At 41.8% G+C, this 20940-nt stretch overlaps 1 protein-coding gene across 2 annotated transcripts in view; it reads right to left on the reverse strand.

Moving 5' to 3' along the window:
• The window catches only part of LOC110521927 (seizure protein 6 homolog), an 84258-nt gene that overhangs the window by 61590 nt on the left and 1728 nt on the right, over positions 1-20940 (reverse strand). The window contains exons 2-5 of one of the 2 annotated variants that reach the window (XM_021599899.3): positions 20603-20679; positions 19638-19766; positions 7874-8086; positions 7607-7740 (exon numbers count right to left, since the gene is read on the reverse strand). In XM_021599899.3, the coding sequence (XP_021455574.2) occupies positions 7607-7740; positions 7874-8086; positions 19638-19766; positions 20603-20660 (534 nt within the window). In that variant the 5' untranslated portion in view covers positions 20661-20679. The remainder of the gene's footprint in view (positions 1-7606; positions 7741-7873; positions 8087-19637; positions 19767-20602; positions 20680-20940) is intronic. The other variant, XM_021599900.3, reaches the window with a different exon arrangement.

Here is a 20940-nt window from a genome sequence, read left to right on the forward strand (position 1 = left end):
CCAAAAAACAGCCAATAATTTCAGGCCCGGTACGATCGTTGGAAGTGGATGTGAAAGATTCAGCAGACTGATGGCATTTCACATCTTGCTAAAAGACTACTGTAGCTCTGCTTGAGTCACTTGTATTGATAACTTTGACACCTTCTGGAAACAGAAGATACTCTACACGAATGAGTCCATCCAACTGTTTTCAGGGAAGTACTTTTTTTCATGTTATACCCCTTGATATTCAAGAATAGGACTTGGAAATATGTTAAACACCACCTGGATTCGGTCTTATGAAACAACATTTTTAAAATGTATTTACATTTTTATTTATTCTGCCCTCTTTTGTCCCCAATTTCGCGGTATCCAATTGTTAGTAGTTACTATCTTGTCTCATCGCTACAACTCCCGTACGGGCTAGGGAGAGACGAAGGTCGAAAGCCATGCGTCCTCCGAAACACAACCCAACCAAACCGCACTGCTTCTTAACACAGCGTGCATCCAACCCGGAAGCCAGCCGCACCAATGTGTCGGAGGAAACACCGTGCACCTGGCAACCTGGTTAGCGTGCACTGCGCCCGGCCCGCCACAGGAGTCGCTATTGCACGATGAGACAAGGATATCCCTACCGGCCAAACCCTCACTAACCCGGACGACGCTAGGCGTCACCAGAGTCTCTGGTGGCACAGCTAGCACTGCGATGCCCTAGACCACTGTTCCACCCAGGAGGCCAAAATAATGTTTTTTACATTAGATAAAAGTAGAGACTCAGAGCTACAAAATGGTATATCATACACTGCATTTGAGGAACAATAGGAAAGTAATTCTGCTTTGATAGTTGATCAACTTGTAAACTCACTTTTGAGAAAATCGCCTTTGAATGTTTTACTAGCTAGTGAAGAGCTCTTTGTCTACACCCATTCAGCATTGTTCACACCCTCACCCTAAGCTTTAGCCCCACCCATCTAATTTCGTTCTCGAAGCGCACGCTCTGGACGATGATTTGTTTACCTCTGGATAGAATGAAAACACCCTAACCAATGGCAACAATTTCATTGCGCTTGCAGACACCGGCCATATTCAACGGGTGTTGTACACACATCACGTAACGTTAGCTAACGAGCCAGCCAGCCAACATTAAATAGTTAAACAATGAACAGTGCCAACAATAACATAGTGCTGGGAGCTAACCAACCATGTTCATTGTTAGCCAGCTAGCATTAGGCTCTAACTAGAACAGCACACGGCTCTGGGAAAAGATGAATAACGTCAGCTAGGGAGCCAGCCAGCTAACATTAGCTAGCTAACAGTACACTTTAGCATTAGACATATAGCTTGCTAGGTAAACAATGTAACGTAAACTCGTACATCGCCTTGGTCCGTACAATTTCCCTTATTTTAGCGCCCCAAAACGTAATACATCCAGATCAACTGTAATGTCAATACCACTGTAAAGCACAATTTCTCCCCTTTCCAACATAATCAATTACATGACCTAAACAATGCCCGTTTCTGCATAATTCAAGCAGGCAATGAGCCCCGTCGGGTCTTTTTTAAAAATGGCGGGTGGGGAAGCAAAATTAATGCGTGATGGTGAGAAGGAGAGGAGATGTGTGGGAAAACGCCTTTTTTTCACTCGATCTGTCCAACTGATCACCTTATCGCCTCTAAAATATAAATAAAACACTATAAAGAGTTTATATAATGTGTCATTACATACCTATTTGAAGGTTTGTGTCGAATTTGAATCGGGTTTTTAGGGCAGTGCTAAAGTGATCTTAGAAATAAACAGCGGCTTTGAGAATGATGATCGCATGCAATGTTGACGCAAAAAAATGACTAGGTATCCCCCCCTTACCCCCGTCACTGTCCATTTCTTGTTTTTAAAGGATGAGAGTAGTGCTACACCTGGTGGAGAAAGATTGTAAGACAGAAATAGTTGCTTTATGCGCGCTGTACGTTACGACATGACACGTCCCGATGTAACGGAGGGTCCGTTTTTTCAGCTTTTCCCCAATACTGTAGAGCCATTCCCATGCCGATCAACACTTGAATAGAAACCTAGTTCACCCCCCCCCCCCCCCCCCCCCCCCGATTTTGAAGTCAACACAGTCGCTACAGTCCCATTAGTTTTCTTCGTATCCTCGTTTGAATGTTGCGGATGCGCGCATTTGTATGGAATGGGGTGAGTTTACGTTATCTAGCTAGGTAAACAAAGTGTAAGTTCACACACATCACATAATGTTAGCTAATGAGTCAGCCAGCTAATGTTAGCTAGTTAAACAACAATGAACAGTGCCAACAATGGCACAGTGCTGGGAGCTAACCAACCATGTTCAATGTTAGCTAACTAGAACAGCAAATGGCTCTAGGAAATTAATGATAACATCAGCTAGGGAGCCAGCCAGCTAACCTTAGTTAGCTAGCTAACAGTACACTTTAGCTTGAAATGAAAACAATTTCTGCCAAAATTAGAAAACGTGTAATATCTGAAAATGTAGCTAGCTATCTTACCTGTATATATTATTGTGTCAGAAATGCCATGCCACTGTTGCCCTTAGTTTGAAGATGTAATCCGGAGACGTAATCCATTTCATTAGCCATCATAGTCTAATTCCACTGATTTCAAAACTTGATCCTCCAAAAAGTGGAGAGCCACACTTATGCAGCTCCACTACACAATACAAAAAGCCGCTTTCGACAGGATTACTAACACAGACTGACAAGCTTCTTTGGCAGACCAATCCAAACTCCTCTATCGGCATGTTCAGCCCACTCATTATCTCAGCCAATCATGGCTAGTGGGAAGGTTGCCAGCTTATTCTGTGGCTTATCCAACAAGGCTCGTAATTTAACAATTGTATTCGTATTTACAGATGGCATACAAGTTTGTTATTAAGGCACATGAAAGTGCACATGCTCAAGAAGGCATTTCTGCCCAAAAACGCATTTTGATAAAAAAAAAAAAAGTTATACATTTAAACGGCTCTCCTGTGAAGTCGTGACTTGCGACATACACCTAGTTTCCTAAATCAGGTCACATATGGAAGTATAGATTAGCCAAATTGTTTTACCTGAGCATGACCAAAAAAACGAAGGACTTATTAGCCAGCCCTACTCTGTTGTTTATGATTTTGTTGTCATGGAGGACTGATTGGGCTTATTGATTCGAGTTGGAAAAAAAATACTGCTTTCATGGAATGGCATGCTTTGAGCACTACTGAAAGTGCTATTTACATGTAAAAAATGAATGCCATATGCTGTATTTGCTGTAAGCCTATTGTTTACCTTTTTGTTGGTGAAACGTTGATATCTTGATAATATGCAGCTGTTTAAAGGGCAAATCTAGAGAGGAAACAATAGCAAAACGGGAGCTCCGCCTCTGTTTTAGAAAAAAGTTGAGGGATAGGCCTGGAGAAATGTAACCATTCTCGGATTAATAGACAGAGCTATGGATGCAAGGACTGACCATCCATGATACACATGTATTTGTTTTGAGGCTATACAGTGTTTGTTTACATTTACAATGTTTACTAACATTGGAATAAAACAAGCTTATATTTTAGGTTCTCAGCAGTGTGACAGTTGAACTAAGCTCATGAGTGATATCTAAGTTATATTACTCAAGTATCAATGGGTATACACTACCGTTGAAAAGTTTCGGGTCACTTAGAAAGTCCTTGTTTTTTAAAGAAAAGCTAAATGTTTGTTCATTACAATAACATCCAAATGATCAGAAATACAGTGTAGACATGTGAATGAAGTAGTACACAGTCTTATACCAGATCTTCAGTTTCTTGGCAATTTCTCGCATGGAATAGCCTTCATTTCTCAGAACAAAAATAGACTGATGAGTTTCAGAAGAAAGTACTTTGTTTCTAGCCATTTTGAGCCTGTAATCGAACACACAAATGCTGATGCTCCAGATACTCAACTAGTATAAAGATGGCCGGATTTATTGCTTCTTTAAGCAGAACAACAGTTTTCAGCTGTGCTAACATAATTGCAAAAGGGTTTTCTAATGATCAATTAGTCCTTTAAAATGATCAACTTGGATTAGCTAACATAACGTGCCATTGGTACACAGGAGTGATGGTTGCTGATAATGGGCCTCTGTAGATATTCCATTAAAAAACAGCCGTTTCCAGGTACAATAGTTATTTACCACATTAACAATGTCTACACTGTATTCCTGATTCATTTCATGTTATTTTAATGGACAAACAATTAGCTTTTCTTTCAAAAACAAGGACATTTTTAAGTGACTCAACTTTTGAACAGTAGTGTTTATATACTGTATATATAATTTATAAATAAAAAAATGGATGTTGCAACTACAGATTGCCCCTTTAAGTCTATCAAAAGTGTGCAAGTTCGAGCATGTGTCCATTATTAGATTGAGCAATAAAAGCCCCACTTTTATTCGATAGGCTTGGATCCACACTATGCAGCTGTTGCAAGAGCACATTTTTCACTGGCTGCCCACTGGATTCAAAAACAATGATTGATAGGCAGCTTAAACTTGTTGAATTCAACCATCATTGGGTTCAAATACACATTTAGATTTGTGAACAGCCATCCACAACAACCACAATCCGTAAGGCAAAAATGAGAGAGCAGAAGTGTGATTCACATCAATGAACTATGTACAGTAGATATCAATAATAAGTGATATCTGTATCGCCATAGAGTACATCACTGCTATCATCCTTACCTCCAAGCATTTATTCAAATTGGATAATCTTTGGATAACAGTCACACCATTGGAAGACATAGCTAGGACTTTAGCCTAAAAAAGCCTAATCCTGCTCTTTTCCCACGATCCATCAAACACATTGGTGTGTCATCATAGTGGTCTCTGACTTGTGGTCAGACTCGCTCAGGTGGAACAAACTTAAACTTGTGCCTTTTTAAAACGCTGATTTGAATGTACTTGAGAAAGCAGAGAAACATCACTCTGAATTTATAAGTCATCCTAGGAGTAATCATTTAGTTTTTCAACAGTATCTGTAATCAGATTACAATATTTTTGTTGGTAATTTAACGGATTACAATTACATTTTTTTTGTAATCCCTTGGTTTCTCCCATTTTTCTCTGCAGATCCTCTCAAGCTCTGTCAGGTTGGATGGGGAGCGTCGTCGCACAGCTTTTTTCAGCTCTCTCCAGAGATGTTTGATTGGGTTCAAGTCCGGGCTCTGGCTGGGCCACTCAAGGACATTCAGAGACTTTTCCCGTAGCCACTCCTGTGTTGTTTTAGCTGTGTGTTTAGGGTAATTTTCCTGTTGGAAGGTGAACCTTCACCCCAGTCTGAGGCCCAGAGAGCTCTGGAGCAGGTTTTCATCAAGGATCTCTTTGTACTTTGCTCTGTTCATCTGTCCCTCGGTCCTGACTAGAAAGTGGCAGTAATAAAGCCTCTCTTGAAAAAGCCGAACCTTGACCCAGAAAATATAAAAAACTATCGGCCTATATCGAATCTTCCATTCCTCTCAAAAACTTTTGAAAAAAAAAACATGCGTTACCAAACATGTTCACAGGGTTGGTTAACTTGAGGCTCCTCGGGTCTCCACCGAATTAGGTAAATCCGCTTTTAGTTTTAATGCACCTCACTGCTGGAACAATTTGGAGAACTCATTACAATTAGATGTTCTGGTGTCACTCTGCGGCTTAGGGTGTTAATTGTAGCGTAGTACTGTGACTGTTTCATAAATGTTGAGTTTTGTATTGATTGCTGTTTTGTGTTGTTATATTGTTGTTATCAGGGCCCCCTTGTGAATGAGACGGTCTCAATGGGTTTTCCCTGAATAAATAAAGAATAGTGGCCAACAATGTCCGAACTTCCGAAGGTTTTTGTTAGCTAGCTACTGTGTTTGTTTGCTCATCCTGGAAGCGGAAGGGCTGAAGCGATCCTATGTAAAACAATAGATCATGATTAAATAAAACATTGGGATATCCAACCAGTGTAGGATGCCGCTTTGAAGTCTGAGGGCACAGTCCCTTCATTAGGGTCGCTTCTTGCCGACACAGAGAGGCTGGTGTTAGCAAGACTAGCTAAATACTATCAAAACTATAGAAACCCTCAGTATCAAAACTCCCCAAAGGCAGCCTGAAAAGTAGCTGAATTTGTTGCTAGAATCTTTTACCAATAAAAGTTGCTGGTGGGGTCTCCAACTTTTTTTTTTAGCAACTGACAAAGTTGCTAAATTGGCAACACTGGAGTAGTTCCTGGTTTTGGGTTTTCTTCATGGATTATTTTGACAAATCATAATTGGGAGAAGGTGGCGTTTAAATTGGTGCAGTGATTTTCAAGCCTGTGTGCGGATGATAAACGGTTTCCAATTGATTCCACAGCCACAAAGCCAAAATTGGCTATATCGTAAAAATGTATGAAAACAAAAATGTGATTTTTGGCCATGATAAACACGGGTGAAATTAGGAGAAAGGAGGGGTTTGGCCGAGTGTATCCATTTCAAGGGAGGAGACTTCGCTTCCTTCCTTTGTACAAAGGTAATTGTTAAAGGTTATTGTTACAATTGTTAAAGGCATCCCCCCCCAGAAGTAAAACAGGAAATGACAAACTTTCGTGAGAGAATTTTTCTTCTGGGTGATCGAGATTAGGATTTGATCATCCAACGTTTGTAATTAAAGGGGGAAGCATTCAGGGGCTTTGTGTGTCTGTCCATGTGGGTGTTTGAGTGAGAAAGACACAAGAGAGCCAATGAGTATAAAAGCACAGCCTCCTTCATTATTGATGCTTTGTGCCTACAACATCAAGGAGCCTTTCCAGACCCACTTTTCACTTGCTTCTTAAACTCTCATCCCATTGCTTTGTATTTTTCTTGTGTGCAAATAATAAAACATAAATAATTGTGGTATGATGTGACATAAGTAACGGTCACTTTAACTCTACCTACATGTACATTGATGGATTCTGTTAAAATTTTACATGTATTTTGTTTGTTTGTAATCCTGTTTAGTGAATAATTACTGTTAGTATTAAATGGAGTTTAGACCATGAAACTGTGTGTATGCAAATTTGGAAAGGTTGACCTAATCAGATAAGAGGAAATTGCCCAGGATCAGAGAGCATGGTCAGGCCCAGGACAATTGAGATGGACGGGTGTGATTCTGACATCTAGCTGAACAAAGAGAGGACCATGGACATTCCACAGGGGAGATAAGGGAAACTCATTGGAGTCATAAAATGTATAGCTGGGGAGGTGACAGTTACAAGAGGGTGATAACACATTTTATACTCTTCCCTCCTTTGGTTATGAACTTTCTAAATGTATGCACTCAGCTGACAGCCTCCTTGGTAATAAACACTTGAAACTTCTCTTGAGCTTTTGGTCTCAATAAAAAAAAATGAAAACAACATATTATCTCAATTACCTCGACTAACCTGTATATAGCCTCGCTATTGTTATTTTACTGTTGCTCTTTAATTACTTGTTACTTAAAAATATATATGTTTTAACTTATCTTTTTTTTACTTGACACTTTTTTTTTCTTAAAACAGCATTATTGGATAATGGCTTGTAAGTAAGCATTTGACTGTAAGGTTTACACCTGTTGTATTCGGCGCATGTGAAACATTTTATTTTATTTGATGATGTGCCTTACCTGAATTTCCACTCCATAACCCGGATACACTGTGATGCTGTAGATGCACTCCAGAGGAGAGTAAGGGGATGAGGAGAGAGGATTTGGAGACGCCACAATGCCCTCCATCCCAGAGAGACTGGTGTTGCACTGCACTGGAGAGAGAATGTCAGGATACTTGACTGAAAATGCACAAATATCTCAACCCTATGGAAGTAATGCCTATGAAACACTACATTCATCCTAACATTACATAATGTTAGGCATGCAATCCCACCATTCATTTACCTGGCATATGCACTGTGGTGATGGTTGTGGTGGTGATCAAAGTGGTTGTCGTCTCCTCCTCTGTGGGTGATGTTACAGTTTTTCCTGCTCCTGATTGGCTGGCTGGGGGCGACGAGGTCAGGGCTGTGGTTAGCACCCCTGGTAGCATTACAGTGGCTGCAGGCTCAGTCTGCCCAAGCTGTGGTACAGCCTGAATAGGTTTGGTTGTTGTGCCTGCAATCAAGGCAGAGTGTTTAAACCAGGGATGGGCAACTGGTGGCCCATGGGCCCCCTCTTTTGCAGTCGGATCAATTTCCAAAAAGTATTCACACCCCTTGACTTTTTCCACATTTTGCTGTGCTATAGTATGAATTTAAAAAGGAATACATTTAGATTTTCACTGGGATATACACAATACTCCATAATATCAATGTGGAGTAGGGAAGCTAACATATGGAATTGTTTTAAGATGGTCACACAAAAATCAAAATATTTGTTTTAGTATTTGATAAAATATAGAATTTTGCCATTACTACTATAGCCCATAAGAACACATTGGATAACACATTCATAAATTGCAAAACAGAGAGTCAAAAAATACTTCATAAGGAATAAGGTTTTGAAATGTCTGTCCTATATATAGGACATAAGAAAGTTCAGGGAATATTTTAATTTTTGGACTCATATTTAACCCCCGTTTTTTGTCACAAAACTACCTCCATACATCCATAAAATGTTTTAACCGGTACCGGGTTAACTTCAGATGAGTCCTGTGACACTTGTGTTCACTATATATTTTACCTCTTGGGGATGTTATTCGAAAACATAATGTTAACTTTCACTGCTATGCGGATGACACACAGCTGTACATTTCAATTAAACATGGTGAAGCCCCAAAATTGCCCTTGCTAGAAGAATGTGTTTCAGACATAAGGAAGTGGATGGCTGCAAACTTTCTACTTTTAAACTCGGACAAAACAGAGATGCTTGTTCTAGGTCCCAAGAAACAAAGAGATCTTCTGTTGAATCTGACAATTAATCTTAATGGTTGTACAGTCGTCTCAAATAAAACTGTGAAGGACCTCGGCGTTACTCTGGACCCTGATCTCTCAGGGTCCAGAGTAACGCCGAGGTCCTTCACAGTTTTATTTGAGACGACTGTACAACCATTAAGATTAATTGTCAGAAGAACATATCAAGACCATTTCAAGGACAGCTTTTTTCCATCTACGTAACATTGCAAAAATCAGAAACTTTCTGTCCAAAAATGATGCAGAAAAATTAATCCATGCTTTTGTCACTTCCAGGTTAGACTACTGCAATGCTCTACTTAACGGCTACCCGGATAAAGCACTAAATAAACTTCAGTTAGTGCTAAATACGGCTGCTAGAATCCTGACTAGAACCAAAAAATGTGATCATATTACTCCAGTGCTAGCCTCTCTACACTGGCTTCCTGTCAAAGCAAGGGCTGATTTCAAGGTTTTACTGCTAACCTACAAAGCATGACATGGGCTTGCTCCTACCTATCTCTCTGATTTGGTCCTGCCGTACATACCTACACGTACGCTACGGTCACAAGACGCAGGCCTCCTAACTGTCCCTAGAATTTTTAAACAGCTGGAGGCAGGGCTTTCTCCTATAGAGCTCCATTTTTATGGAACGGTCTGCCTACCCATGTCAGAGACGCAAACTCGGTCTCAACCTTTAAGTCTCTACTGAAGACTCATCTCTTCAGTGGGTCATATGATTGAGTGTAGTCTGGCCCAGGAGTGGGAGGGTGAACGGAAAGGCTCTGGAGCAACGAACCGCCCTTGCTGTCTCTGCCTGGCCGGTTCCCCTCTTTCCACTGGGATTCTCTGCCTCACTGGCTTTACTGGGGCTCTCTCATGCCGTCCCTGGAGGGGGTGCGTCACCTGAGTGGGTTGAGTCACTGATGTGGTCATCCTGTCTGGGTTGCCCCCCCCCCCCCCCCCTTGGGTTGTGCCGTGGCGGAGGTCTTTGTGGGCTATACTCAGCCTTGTCTCAGGATGGTAAGTTGGTGGTTGAAGATATCCCTCTAGTGGTGTGGGGGCTGTGCTTTGGCAAAGTGGGTGGGGTTATATCCTTCCTGTTTGGCCCTGTCCGGGGGTGTCCTCGGAGTGGGCCACAGTGTCTCCTGGCCCCTCCTGTCTCAGCCTCCAGTATTTATGCTGCAGTAGTTTATGTGTCGGGGGGCTAGGGTCAGTTTGTTATATCTGGAGTACTTCTCCTGTCCTATTCGGTGTCCTGTGTGAATCTAAGTGTGCGTTCTCTAATTCTCTCCTTCTCTCTTTCTCTCTCTCGGAGGACCTGAGCCTACAGAGAGGAGGTGAGGGCCCTCTGAGTGTGGTGTCAGGAAAATAACCTCACACTCAACGTCAACAAAACAAAGGAGATGATCGTGGACTTCAGGAAACAGCAGAGGGAGCAGCCCCCTATCCACATCAACGGGACATTAGTGGAGGAGGTGGAAAGTTTTTAAGTTCCTCGGCGTACACATCACGGACAAACTGAAATGGTCCACCCACACAGACAGCGTGGTGAAGAAGGCGCAGCAGCTCCTCTTCAACCTCAGGAGGCTGAAGAAATTCGGCTTGTCACCAAAAACTTTTACAGATGCACAATCGAGAGCATCCTGTCGGGCTGTATCACCGCCTGGTATGGCAACTGGTCCGCCCACAACCGTAAGGCTCTCCAGAGGGAGTAGTGAGGTCTGCACAACGCATCACCGGGGGCAAACTACCTGCCCTCTAGGACACCTACACCACCCGATGTCACAGGAAGGCCAAAAAGATCATCAAGGACAACAACCACCTGAGCCACTGCCTGTTCACCCCGCTATCATCCAGAAGGCGAGGTCAGTACAGGTGCATCAAAGTGGGGACTGAGAGACTGAAAAACAGAATTTATCTCAAGGCCATCAGACTGTTAAACAGCCATCACTAACATTGAGTGGCTGCTGCCAACATACTGACTGATCTCTAGCCACTTTAATAATAAAAAATGTATGTAATAAATGTATCACTAGCCACTTTAAACAATGCTACTTTATACAATGTTTACATACCCTTCATTACTCATCTCATATGTATCTGCTGTACTCTAATACCATCTACTGCATCTTGCCTTTGCCATTTGGCCATCGCTCATTCATATATCTGTATGTACATATTCGTATTAATTCCCTTACACTTGGTAGTTGTTGTGAAATTGTTAGATTACTTGTTAGATATTACTGCATGGTCAGAACTAGAAGCACAAGCATTTTGCTACACTCGCATTAACATCTGCTAACCATGTGTATGTGACAAATAAATCAAATTTGATCTGATTTTACAGATGCAGAACAGTTACTATTGCATTCACGTGGTACCTACTATGAACATGGAGACAGGGCAAGTCGTCTGCTGACATTCTGGAGAACTTTGGCTCCTTCTCCGGTTATAAGATGAATCTCCAGAAAAGTGAGTGCTTCCCAATCAGCGCTACAACTCCAGCAGACAGACTTGGCTTTCAGCTTAGCTGCTCTGCTTTCAAATATCTTGGAGTGAACGTAACTCGTTAATTACATTCTCTTCTTTCTGCAAACTTTGCTCCCCTCCTTACGCAAATGAAATCAGATTTTCAGAGATGGGGTAACTTACCAATATCACTTATAGGAAGGATTAATGCTGTAAAAATGAACAGTTTACCCAAATTCCAATATCTATTTCAATCTCTCCCATTGTTTTTACCAAGTCAATCATTTGGGCTGTTATCACATTTATCTGGGGAGGAAAGGTACCCGGAGTCAGTAGATCTTTACTTCAGAGATGCAAGTTTAGTGGAGGGCTTGCACTACCCAACTTTTTATACTATTACTGGGCAGACAACTTTCAGAAATTACCATTCTGGTTACATGCTCCAGATACCCCATGGTGCCACCTAGAGGCACATTCTTGTATTTTTGCTTCTCTTCCTACTTTACTCTGCTCTTTTCTCCCAGCATCCCCCACTCGCTATACTGTAAATCCTGTAGTGCTTTCCACACTTAAGATTTGGTATCAGTTTCGACTGCATTTTAATTTCTCCTCTGCATCTACTATGGATCCTATTGATAAGAAATAATCACTTATTCTCCGCTTCCCTAATAGATAATGATTTCTCTTACTAGACTAGTACATGTATTAAGTCCTTCCAAGACTTATATGTAGATTTAATTTTTTCTAGTTTTCTCAATTGGGTCTCTTTGCCTCCATCTCACTTTTTCAGTTACCTTCAAATTAGGCATTGTGTCTCCTCACAATGTTCTGGCCTCCCTGCATGGGAACAGGAAATGGGTGTAGAATTTACACAGGAGTGGTGGGATGAGGCGATTGATAGAGTATGCTCCACTACATCTTGTGCTCGTCTTGGTCACATACAATTGAAGGTTTTTATATAGAGTGCATTTTTCTAAATCAAGATTGTCTGAAATATCTGCAAATGTAAATGATGAGTGTGATAGATGTCATGTCTCAACATGTGATCTTAGTTCATTCAATGTTCAAAACTACAAAATTACTGGGATTCTATTATTTTTTAAATTATCTGAGGTGCTTGAAATTAACCTGCAGCCATGACCTTTGGTAGCTGTTTTTGGTATTCTGGAAGACTTGTTCTCCTTGGACCCCAAACATGCTGATACTGTTCCTTTTACATCCTTATTGGCTCGACGTATATTCTCTGTTAGTAAATGGCAACCATTTATATCATACTTCAATGGCTTGCAGAGTTTCCTGTATGATGAGATGCATGATGAGATGCATGATTACATTATAGGTGCAGTCATCAATATAATGCTATCCAGTACAAGCAAGTTTGTCTGTTTACTGATAATTTATTTTGGTTGCTCCACTTTTTGTATTTTGAATCTGTATTGAGTTGTTTGTATGTGAGACAATTAAATTTTTCCTCTATTCTTGTTTATTTGTTGTGATATCTGTGGAATGTTTCTAGCACCGAACTGTGGGAGGGTGTGGGGTGGGTTGGCTATATGGGGTGGGTGGTTGGGAGGGGGTTGGGGTGAGTGGTTGTGAGGGAATTGAGGTGGGTGAACTGAGGAAGGGCGTAGAAGTAAGGAAGGGACGGGGGGTGGAAGTGTTGTGTGGAGGGAGGAAGGGTGGTTGGGATATGGTAAAATCGTTCTACTGACATTGGTGTACATTTTGTAAAACTTGAATAAAATAATACAAACACTTTTTTCCCCTCAGCAATCTATACACAATAACCCATAATGACAAAGCAAAAACAGGTTTTTAGAAATACCATATTTACATAAGTATGCCATGAGACTCGAAATTGAGCTCAGGTGCATCCTGTTTCCATTGATCATCCTTGAGAAGTTTCTACAACATGATTGGAGTCCACCTGTGGTCAATTCAAATGATTGGACATTATTTGGAAAGGCACACACCTGTCTATATAAGGTCCCACAGTTGACAGTGCATATCAAAGCAAAAACCAAGCCATGGGCTAAAATAAATTGTCCGTAGAGTGCGGGGACAGAATTGTATCGAACCACAGATCTGGGGAAGGGTACTGGGGATGCTGTGGGGATGTTTTTCTGCGGCAGGGACTGGAAGACTAGTAGGGATAGAGGCAAAGATGAATGGAGCAAAGTACAGAGAGATCCTTGATGAAAACTTGCTCCAGAGAGCTCAGACTAGGGCGAAGGTTCACCTTCCAATAGGACAACAACCCTAAGCATACAGCCAAGACAACACAGGAGTGGCTTCGGGACAAGTCTCTCAATGTCCTTGAGTGACCCATCCAGACCCCAGACTTGAACCCGATCTAAAAATAGCTGTGCAGCAATACTCCCCATCCAACCTGACAGAGCTTGAGAGGATCTGCAGAGAAGAATGGGAGAAACTCCCCAGATACAGGTGTGCCAAGCTTGTAGCGTCATACACAAGAATCAAAGTTGTAACGGCTGACTGAAACTAAAAACCATCTAATAAAACGGTGCTTCAACAAAGTACTGAGTAAAGGGTCTGAATACTTACGTAATTGCGAAATTTTAGATTTTTTGGGGGGGATAAATTAGCAACAATGTATTGAAACCTGTTTTTGCTTTGTCATTATGGGGTATTGTGTGTAGCTTGATGAGGAAAAGGTAGGGAGGTAGGGGAGTAGATCAGAAAACCAGTTAGTATTTGATGTGACCACCATTTGCCTCATGCAGTGCGACACATCTCCTTCGCATAGTTGAGTCAGGCCTGTAGAATGTTTTTCCCTTCATCTTCAATGGCTGTTTTTGAAGTTGTTGGATATTGGCGGGAACTGGAACACTGTCGTACACATCGACCCATAGTATACCAAACATGCTTAATGGGTGACATGTCTAGTGAGTATGCAGGCCATGGAAGAACTGGAAAATGTTTAGCTTGCAGGTATTATGTACAGATCCTTGCGAGATGGGGCCATGCATTATCATGCTGAAACATGAGGTGATGGCGGCAGATGAATGGCACAACAATAGGCCTCAGAATCTCGTCACAGTATCTCTATGCATTTAAATTGCCAATCGATAAAACGCAATTGTGTTCGTTGTCCATAGCTTATGCCTGCCCATACCAAAACCCCACCATGGGGCACTCTGTTCACAATGTTGACATCAGCAAAACGCTCGCCCACACGACGCCATGCACGTGGTCTGCGGTTCTGAGTCCGCAGACCACATGTATGTAAATTCTCTAAATGAGGTTGGTCATAGAAATGAGAGAAATTAACATTATATTCTCTGGCAACAGCTCTGGCGGACATTCCTGCAGCAGCATGCCAATTGCACACTCCCTCAAAACTTGAGACATCTGTGGCATTGTGTTGTGTGATAAACTCCTTTAATCAGCTTCTTGATATACCACACCTATCACGTGAATGGATTATCTTGGCAAAGGAGAAATGCTCACTAACAGGGAAGTAAACACATTTGTGCAGAAAATTTGGGAGAAATACGCTTGGAACATTTCTGGGATTTTTCATTTCAGCTTAACTTACTATTGAGAGTTAGAATATCAAATCAAATCTTATTGGTCACATACACATGGCTAGCAGATGTTATCGCGAGTGTAGCGAAATGCTTATGTTTCTAGATCCGACAGTGCCGCAGTATCTAACAGGTAATATCTAACAAACTCCACAAGAAAAACGAATACACACAATCTAGTAAAGGAATGGGATGAGAATACATAAGTATAAAATATACGGATGAGCAGTGACAGAGAGACTAAGATGCAATAGATAGTAAAGAATAGACAGTGAAGGACACAGTATACAGTATATACAGTGCCTTGCGAAAGTATTCGGCCCCCTTGAACTTTGCGACCTTTTGACACATTTCAGGCTTCAAACATAAAGATATAAAACTGTATTTTTTTGTGAAGAATCAACAACTAGTGGGACACAATCATGAAGTGGAACGACATTTATTGGATATTTCAAACTTTTTTAACAAATCAAAAACTGAAAAATTGGGCGTGCAAAATTATTCAGCCCCTTTACTTTCAGTGCAGCAAACTCTCTCCAGAAGTTCAGTGAGGATCTCTGAATGATCCAATGTTGACCTAAATGACTAATGATGATAAATACAATCCACCTGTGTGTAATCAAGTCTCCGTATAAATGCACCTGCACTGTGATAGTCTCAGAGGTCCGTTAAAAGCGCAGAGAGCATCATGAAGAACAAGGAACACACCAGGCAGGTCCGAGATACTGTTGTGAAGAAGTTTAAAGCCGGATTTGGATACAAAAAGATTTCCCAAGCTTTAAACATCCCAAGGAGCACTGTGCAAGCGATAATATTGAAATGGAAGGAGTATCAGACCACTGCAAATCTACCAAGACCTGGCCGTCCCTCTAAACTTTCAGCTCATACAAGGAGAAGACTGATCAGAGATGCAGCCAAGAGGCCCATGATCACTCTGGATGAACTGCAGAGATCTACAGCTGAGGTGGGAGACTCTGTCCATAAGACAACAATCAGTCGTATATTGCACAAATCTGGCCTTTATGGAAGAGTGGCAAGAAGAAAGCCATTTCTTAAAGATATCCATAAAAAGTGTAGTTTAAAGTTTGCCACAAGCCACCTGGGAGACACACCAAACATGTGGAAGAAGGTGCTCTGGTCAGATGAAACCAAAATTGAACTTTTTGGCAACAATGCAAAACGTTATGTTTGGCGTAAAAGCAACACAGCTGAACACACCATCCCCACTGTCAAACATGGTGGTGGCAGCATCATGGTTTGGGCCTGCTTTTCTTCAGCAGGGACAGGGAAGATGGTTAAAATTGATGGGAAGATGGATGGAGCCAAATACAGGACCATTCTGGAAGAAAACCTGATGGAGTCTGCAAAAGACCTGAGACTGGGACGGAGATTTGTCTTCCAACAAGACAATGATCCAAAACATAAAGCAAAATCTACAATGGAATGGTTCAAAAATAAACATATCCAGGTGTTAGAATGGCCAAGTCAAAGTCCAGACCTGAATCCAATCGAGAATCTGTGGAAAGAACTGAAAACTGCTGTTCACAAATGCTCTCCATCCAACCTCACTGAGCTGGAGCTGTTTTGCAAGGAGGAATGGGAAAAAATTTCAGTCTCTCGATGTGCAAAACTGATAGAGACATACCCCAAGCGAGTTACAGCTGTAATCGCAGGAAAAGGTGGCGCTACAAAGTATTAACTTAAGGGGGCTGAATAATTTTGCACGCCCAATTTTTCAGTTTTTGATTTGTTAAAAAAGTTTGAAATATCCAATAAATGTCGTTCCACTTCATGATTGTGTCCCACTTGTTGTTGATTCTTCACAAAAAAATACAGTTTTATATCTTTATGTTTGAAGCCTGAAATGTGGCAAAAGGTCGCAAAGTTCAAGAGGGCCGAATACTTTCGCAAGGCACTGTACATATGAGAATAGTAATGTGAGATATGTAAACATTATTAAAGTGATTAGTGTTCCATTTATTAAAGTTGCCAATGATATCAAGTCTGTAGGTAGGCAGCCGCCTCTCTGTGCTAGTGGGGGCTGTTTAACAATCTGATGGCCTTGAGATTGAAAAATAGCTTCTATCTTTCTATCCCAGCTTTGATGCACCTGTATTGGACTTAACTTCTGGATGTAAGTGGGGTGAACAGGTCGTGGCTTGCGTGGTTATTGTCCATGATGATCTTTTTGGCCTTCCAGTGACATCGGGTGTTGTAGGTGTCTTGGAGGGCAGGTAGTTTTCCGCCGGTGATGCATTATGCAGACCGCACCACCCTCTGGAGAGCCCTGCGGTTGTGGGGGGTGCAGTTGCCGTACCAGGCGGTGATATAGCCCGACAAGATGCTCTCAATTGTGCACCTGTAAAAGTTAGTGGGGGTTTTCGGTGACAAGCCAAATTGTTTCAGCCTCCTGAGGTTGAAGAGCCACTGTTGCGCCTTCTTCACCACACTACTGTGTGCGTGGACCATTTCAGTTTGTTGGTGATACGTACACCGAGGAACTTAAAACCTTCCACCTTCTCCACTGCTGTCCCATCAATGTGGATAAGGGGGGTGCTCCCTCTGCTGTTTCCTGAAGTCCATGATCATCTCTATTGTTTTGCTGACGTTGAGTGAGAGGTTATTTTCCTGACACCACATCCCGAGGGCCCTCACCACCTCCCTGTAGGCTGTCTCGTCATTGTTGGTAATCAAGCCTACCACTGTAGTGACCACGCAGTCATGGGTGAACAGGGAGTACAGGAGAGGGCTGAGAACGCACCCTTGTGGGGCCCCAGTGTTGAGGATCAGCGGAGTGGAGATGTTGTTTCCTACCTTCACCACCTGGGTGCGGCCCGTCAGGAAGTCCAGGACCCAGTTGCACATGGTGGGGTCGAGACCCAGGGTCTCAAGCTTAATGATGAGTTTGAAGGGTACTATGGTGTTGAATGCTGAGCTGTAGTCAATGAACAGGTATTCCTCTTGTCCAGATTGGATAGGGCAGTGTGCAGTGTGATGGCAATTGCATTGTCTGTGGACCTATTGGGGCAGTAAGCATGTTGAAGTGGGTCTAGGGTACCAGGTAGGGTGGAGGTGATATGATCTTTGACTAATCTCTCAAAGCACTTCATGATGATAGAAGTGAGTGCTATGGGGGGATAGTCATTTAGTTCAGTTACCTTAGCTTTCTTGGGAACAGGAACAATGGTGGCCATCTTGAAGCATGTGGGGAAGGCAGACTGGGATAGAGATTAATTGAATATGTCCGTAAACACACCAGCCAGCTGGTTTGCGCATGATCTGAGGACGTGGCTAGGGATGCCGTCTGGGCCGGCAGTCTTGCGAGGGCTAACACGTTTAAATGTTTTACTCACGTCAGCCACGGAGAAGGAGAGCCCACAATAGTAGAATACACAAGGTGCAATTTTGAAATATGGTTTTTCATCAGCAGTTCTCTTGTGATGTCAGTTGCTGAAAGTCACTGAATTAGCTGAAGTCAGCTAACATTTTTTAGATTGTAAGTTAGCCTTGCGGCCAGCTTTCTAAACTTGTAGTAATAATGGTTGAAATACCGAATGGGGGGCCCACGTGAATAACAAGTCACTCTGTCAGATATTATATTAAAAAATGCAAACATTTCTCTACACCCTATGGCAAAATGAGTAGAATTGCATGAAATTATGTGTAAAACTTAATTTCGCTTAGGGCCCTAAAAGGAGTGAATGTGTGGATATGGATTTGGGCACGCAGACCCACAAGCCACTACAGTCCCCTGTGATAAGTTACGATTTATTGTGGCCCCCAACCCCATCAAAGTTGCCCATCCCTGTTTTAAACACGCCAAGTTTTGTCATGTGTGTTGATTGGTCCGCATCTTGGCCCCAGCCTACCCTTCTATATATGCAGTTGGTTTTGGTTCATTTGTAAAGGGCTTTACAAATAAAAGTATTTATGTTGTTATTATTAATTAGTAGTAGCATATTGTCCACATCCACATTACCAACAAACTAACATGGTCCAAGCACACCAAGACAGTCGTGAAGAGGGCACAACAAAACCTACTCCCCCTCAGGAGCTGCACCATCGACAGCATCCTGACTGGTTGCATCACTGCCTGGTATGGCAACTACTCAGCCTTCGACTGCAAGGCACTACAGAGGGTAGTACGAACGGCCCAGTACATCACTGGGGCCAAGCTTCCTGCAATCCAGGACAGCTATACCAGGCGGTGTCAGAGGAAGGCCCTAACAGTTGTCAAAGACTCCAGCCACCCTAGTCATAGACTGTTCTCTCTGCTACCGCACGGCAAGCGGTACCGGAGCGCCATGTCTAGGTCCAAGTGGCTTCTAAACAGCTTCTACCCCTAAGCCATAAGACTCCCGAACATCTAATGAAATGCCCCCCTCCCCCCCACACGCCTCTTTAACACCACTCCTACTCTCTGTTGTTATCATCTATGCATAGTCACTTTAATAACTCTACCTACATGTACATATTACCTCAACTAACCGGTGTCCCCACACATTGACTCTGTACCGATACCCCCCTGTATATAGTCTCGCTATTGTTATTTTACTGCTGTTCTTTAATTACTTGTTACTTTTATTTCTTATTCTTATCCGTATTTTTTAAAACTGCATTGTTGTTTAGGGGCTCGTAAGTAAGCATTTCACTGTAGGTTGTGTTTGGCGCATGTGACTAATAAAATTTGACTGATATTAATCAATATCAGTATTGATAGAATAATGTAAAACTGCTATTGGTGAGCTATACTACCTGTATTGATTGGGGCATGGCCCAGGTACTCCTTACTCAGAAGGGCTGCATGGATCAGCTCACCCAATGGATGGGGACCAGGACTTGCTGTGGGAGTAGCGTCATGGTCAGGTGTCACAAAGCTCACACCTAAGTGGAAAGAGATTATATATAAATATATATATATAATGATTTGTGAAAACAAACTTCAAAGGGAGGAATTTAAACTATGATTGGCAAATTCGTTATTTTTTCTAAATCAAGAAACACCTGTCACAAGAAACATTGCTGCCTCTTTCTCTATCGCTCCCACACACACGCTAGTGCTGAGCGGTTAGAGCTATTTGAGGTCGGTTCGATTATAAAAAAAATATCAAATGTTCAATTTCAATAATTTTTTAAAACATTAAATGTTTTAAATATGTGGGTTGAATGCTGTAACACAGATAAATCCATTAATAAAAGTCCCATGATAGTAGTGACTGCCCATGACTGTTTATCATATATTAACCATCAGTTATTCACATTACTTTACTTTAATAAAATATTTCAGTTGTTGTGTATATTACATTTGTTTTATTTGACAACTTATGTAATTCCAAGTCATCATCTCATCTCTATAGAGCTGCTGGCTATGCACAATGGATTATGATCATTGTAGTTAATTATCAAATTTTCTGCGGATAACTACAGTATAAAGAAATTTGGACTGTTGTAATAAACTACAATTCCCTACTACTAAGCACAGTTCGGGCATAGGATCGGACTTATCTCTAGAGAAACTACAGCGCACATTGCATTGAGCTCACAGAAAAAAAGCTGAATGACATGAAATTCAAATAATGTAATTGATCTCAGTCAATTTGTTATTTAAAAAACAAAAAATAACCAACATCACTCAGCACTAACCAACACACACACACACACACACACACACACACACACACACACACACACACACACACACACACACACAGACGTGTTACCTGTAGTTAGGTGGAGGATGGTGACAGATAGTGTCACAGCAAGAACTGTAGACACCATGGCTTAGTATCAGAACAGCCTGACAGAGAGTGGAGGAAAACAGAAGTGGGGAGAGAAAGAGATTTTGAGGAAGGAAGGGAGAACAGATACAGCCTAAATGATGGTATGAAAGTAAAGCAAGAGAGCAAAAGGAAAATGCTTCGAAATCTGAGTACATTTCTCAATGCATGCCTTACTGCAGTATTGTACTTTAATCAGAACAACAGCACCAGCAACTACACTGATCATTAAAAACCTACAGTAAATATGTAGTTTGCTTAAGCTTTAGAGCAGGGGTGTC

Source organism: Oncorhynchus mykiss, chromosome 4 (genome assembly GCF_057628025.1).
Source record: "Oncorhynchus mykiss isolate SJ-2025 chromosome 4, ASM5762802v1, whole genome shotgun sequence".
NCBI lineage: Eukaryota > Metazoa > Chordata > Actinopteri > Salmoniformes > Salmonidae > Oncorhynchus > Oncorhynchus mykiss.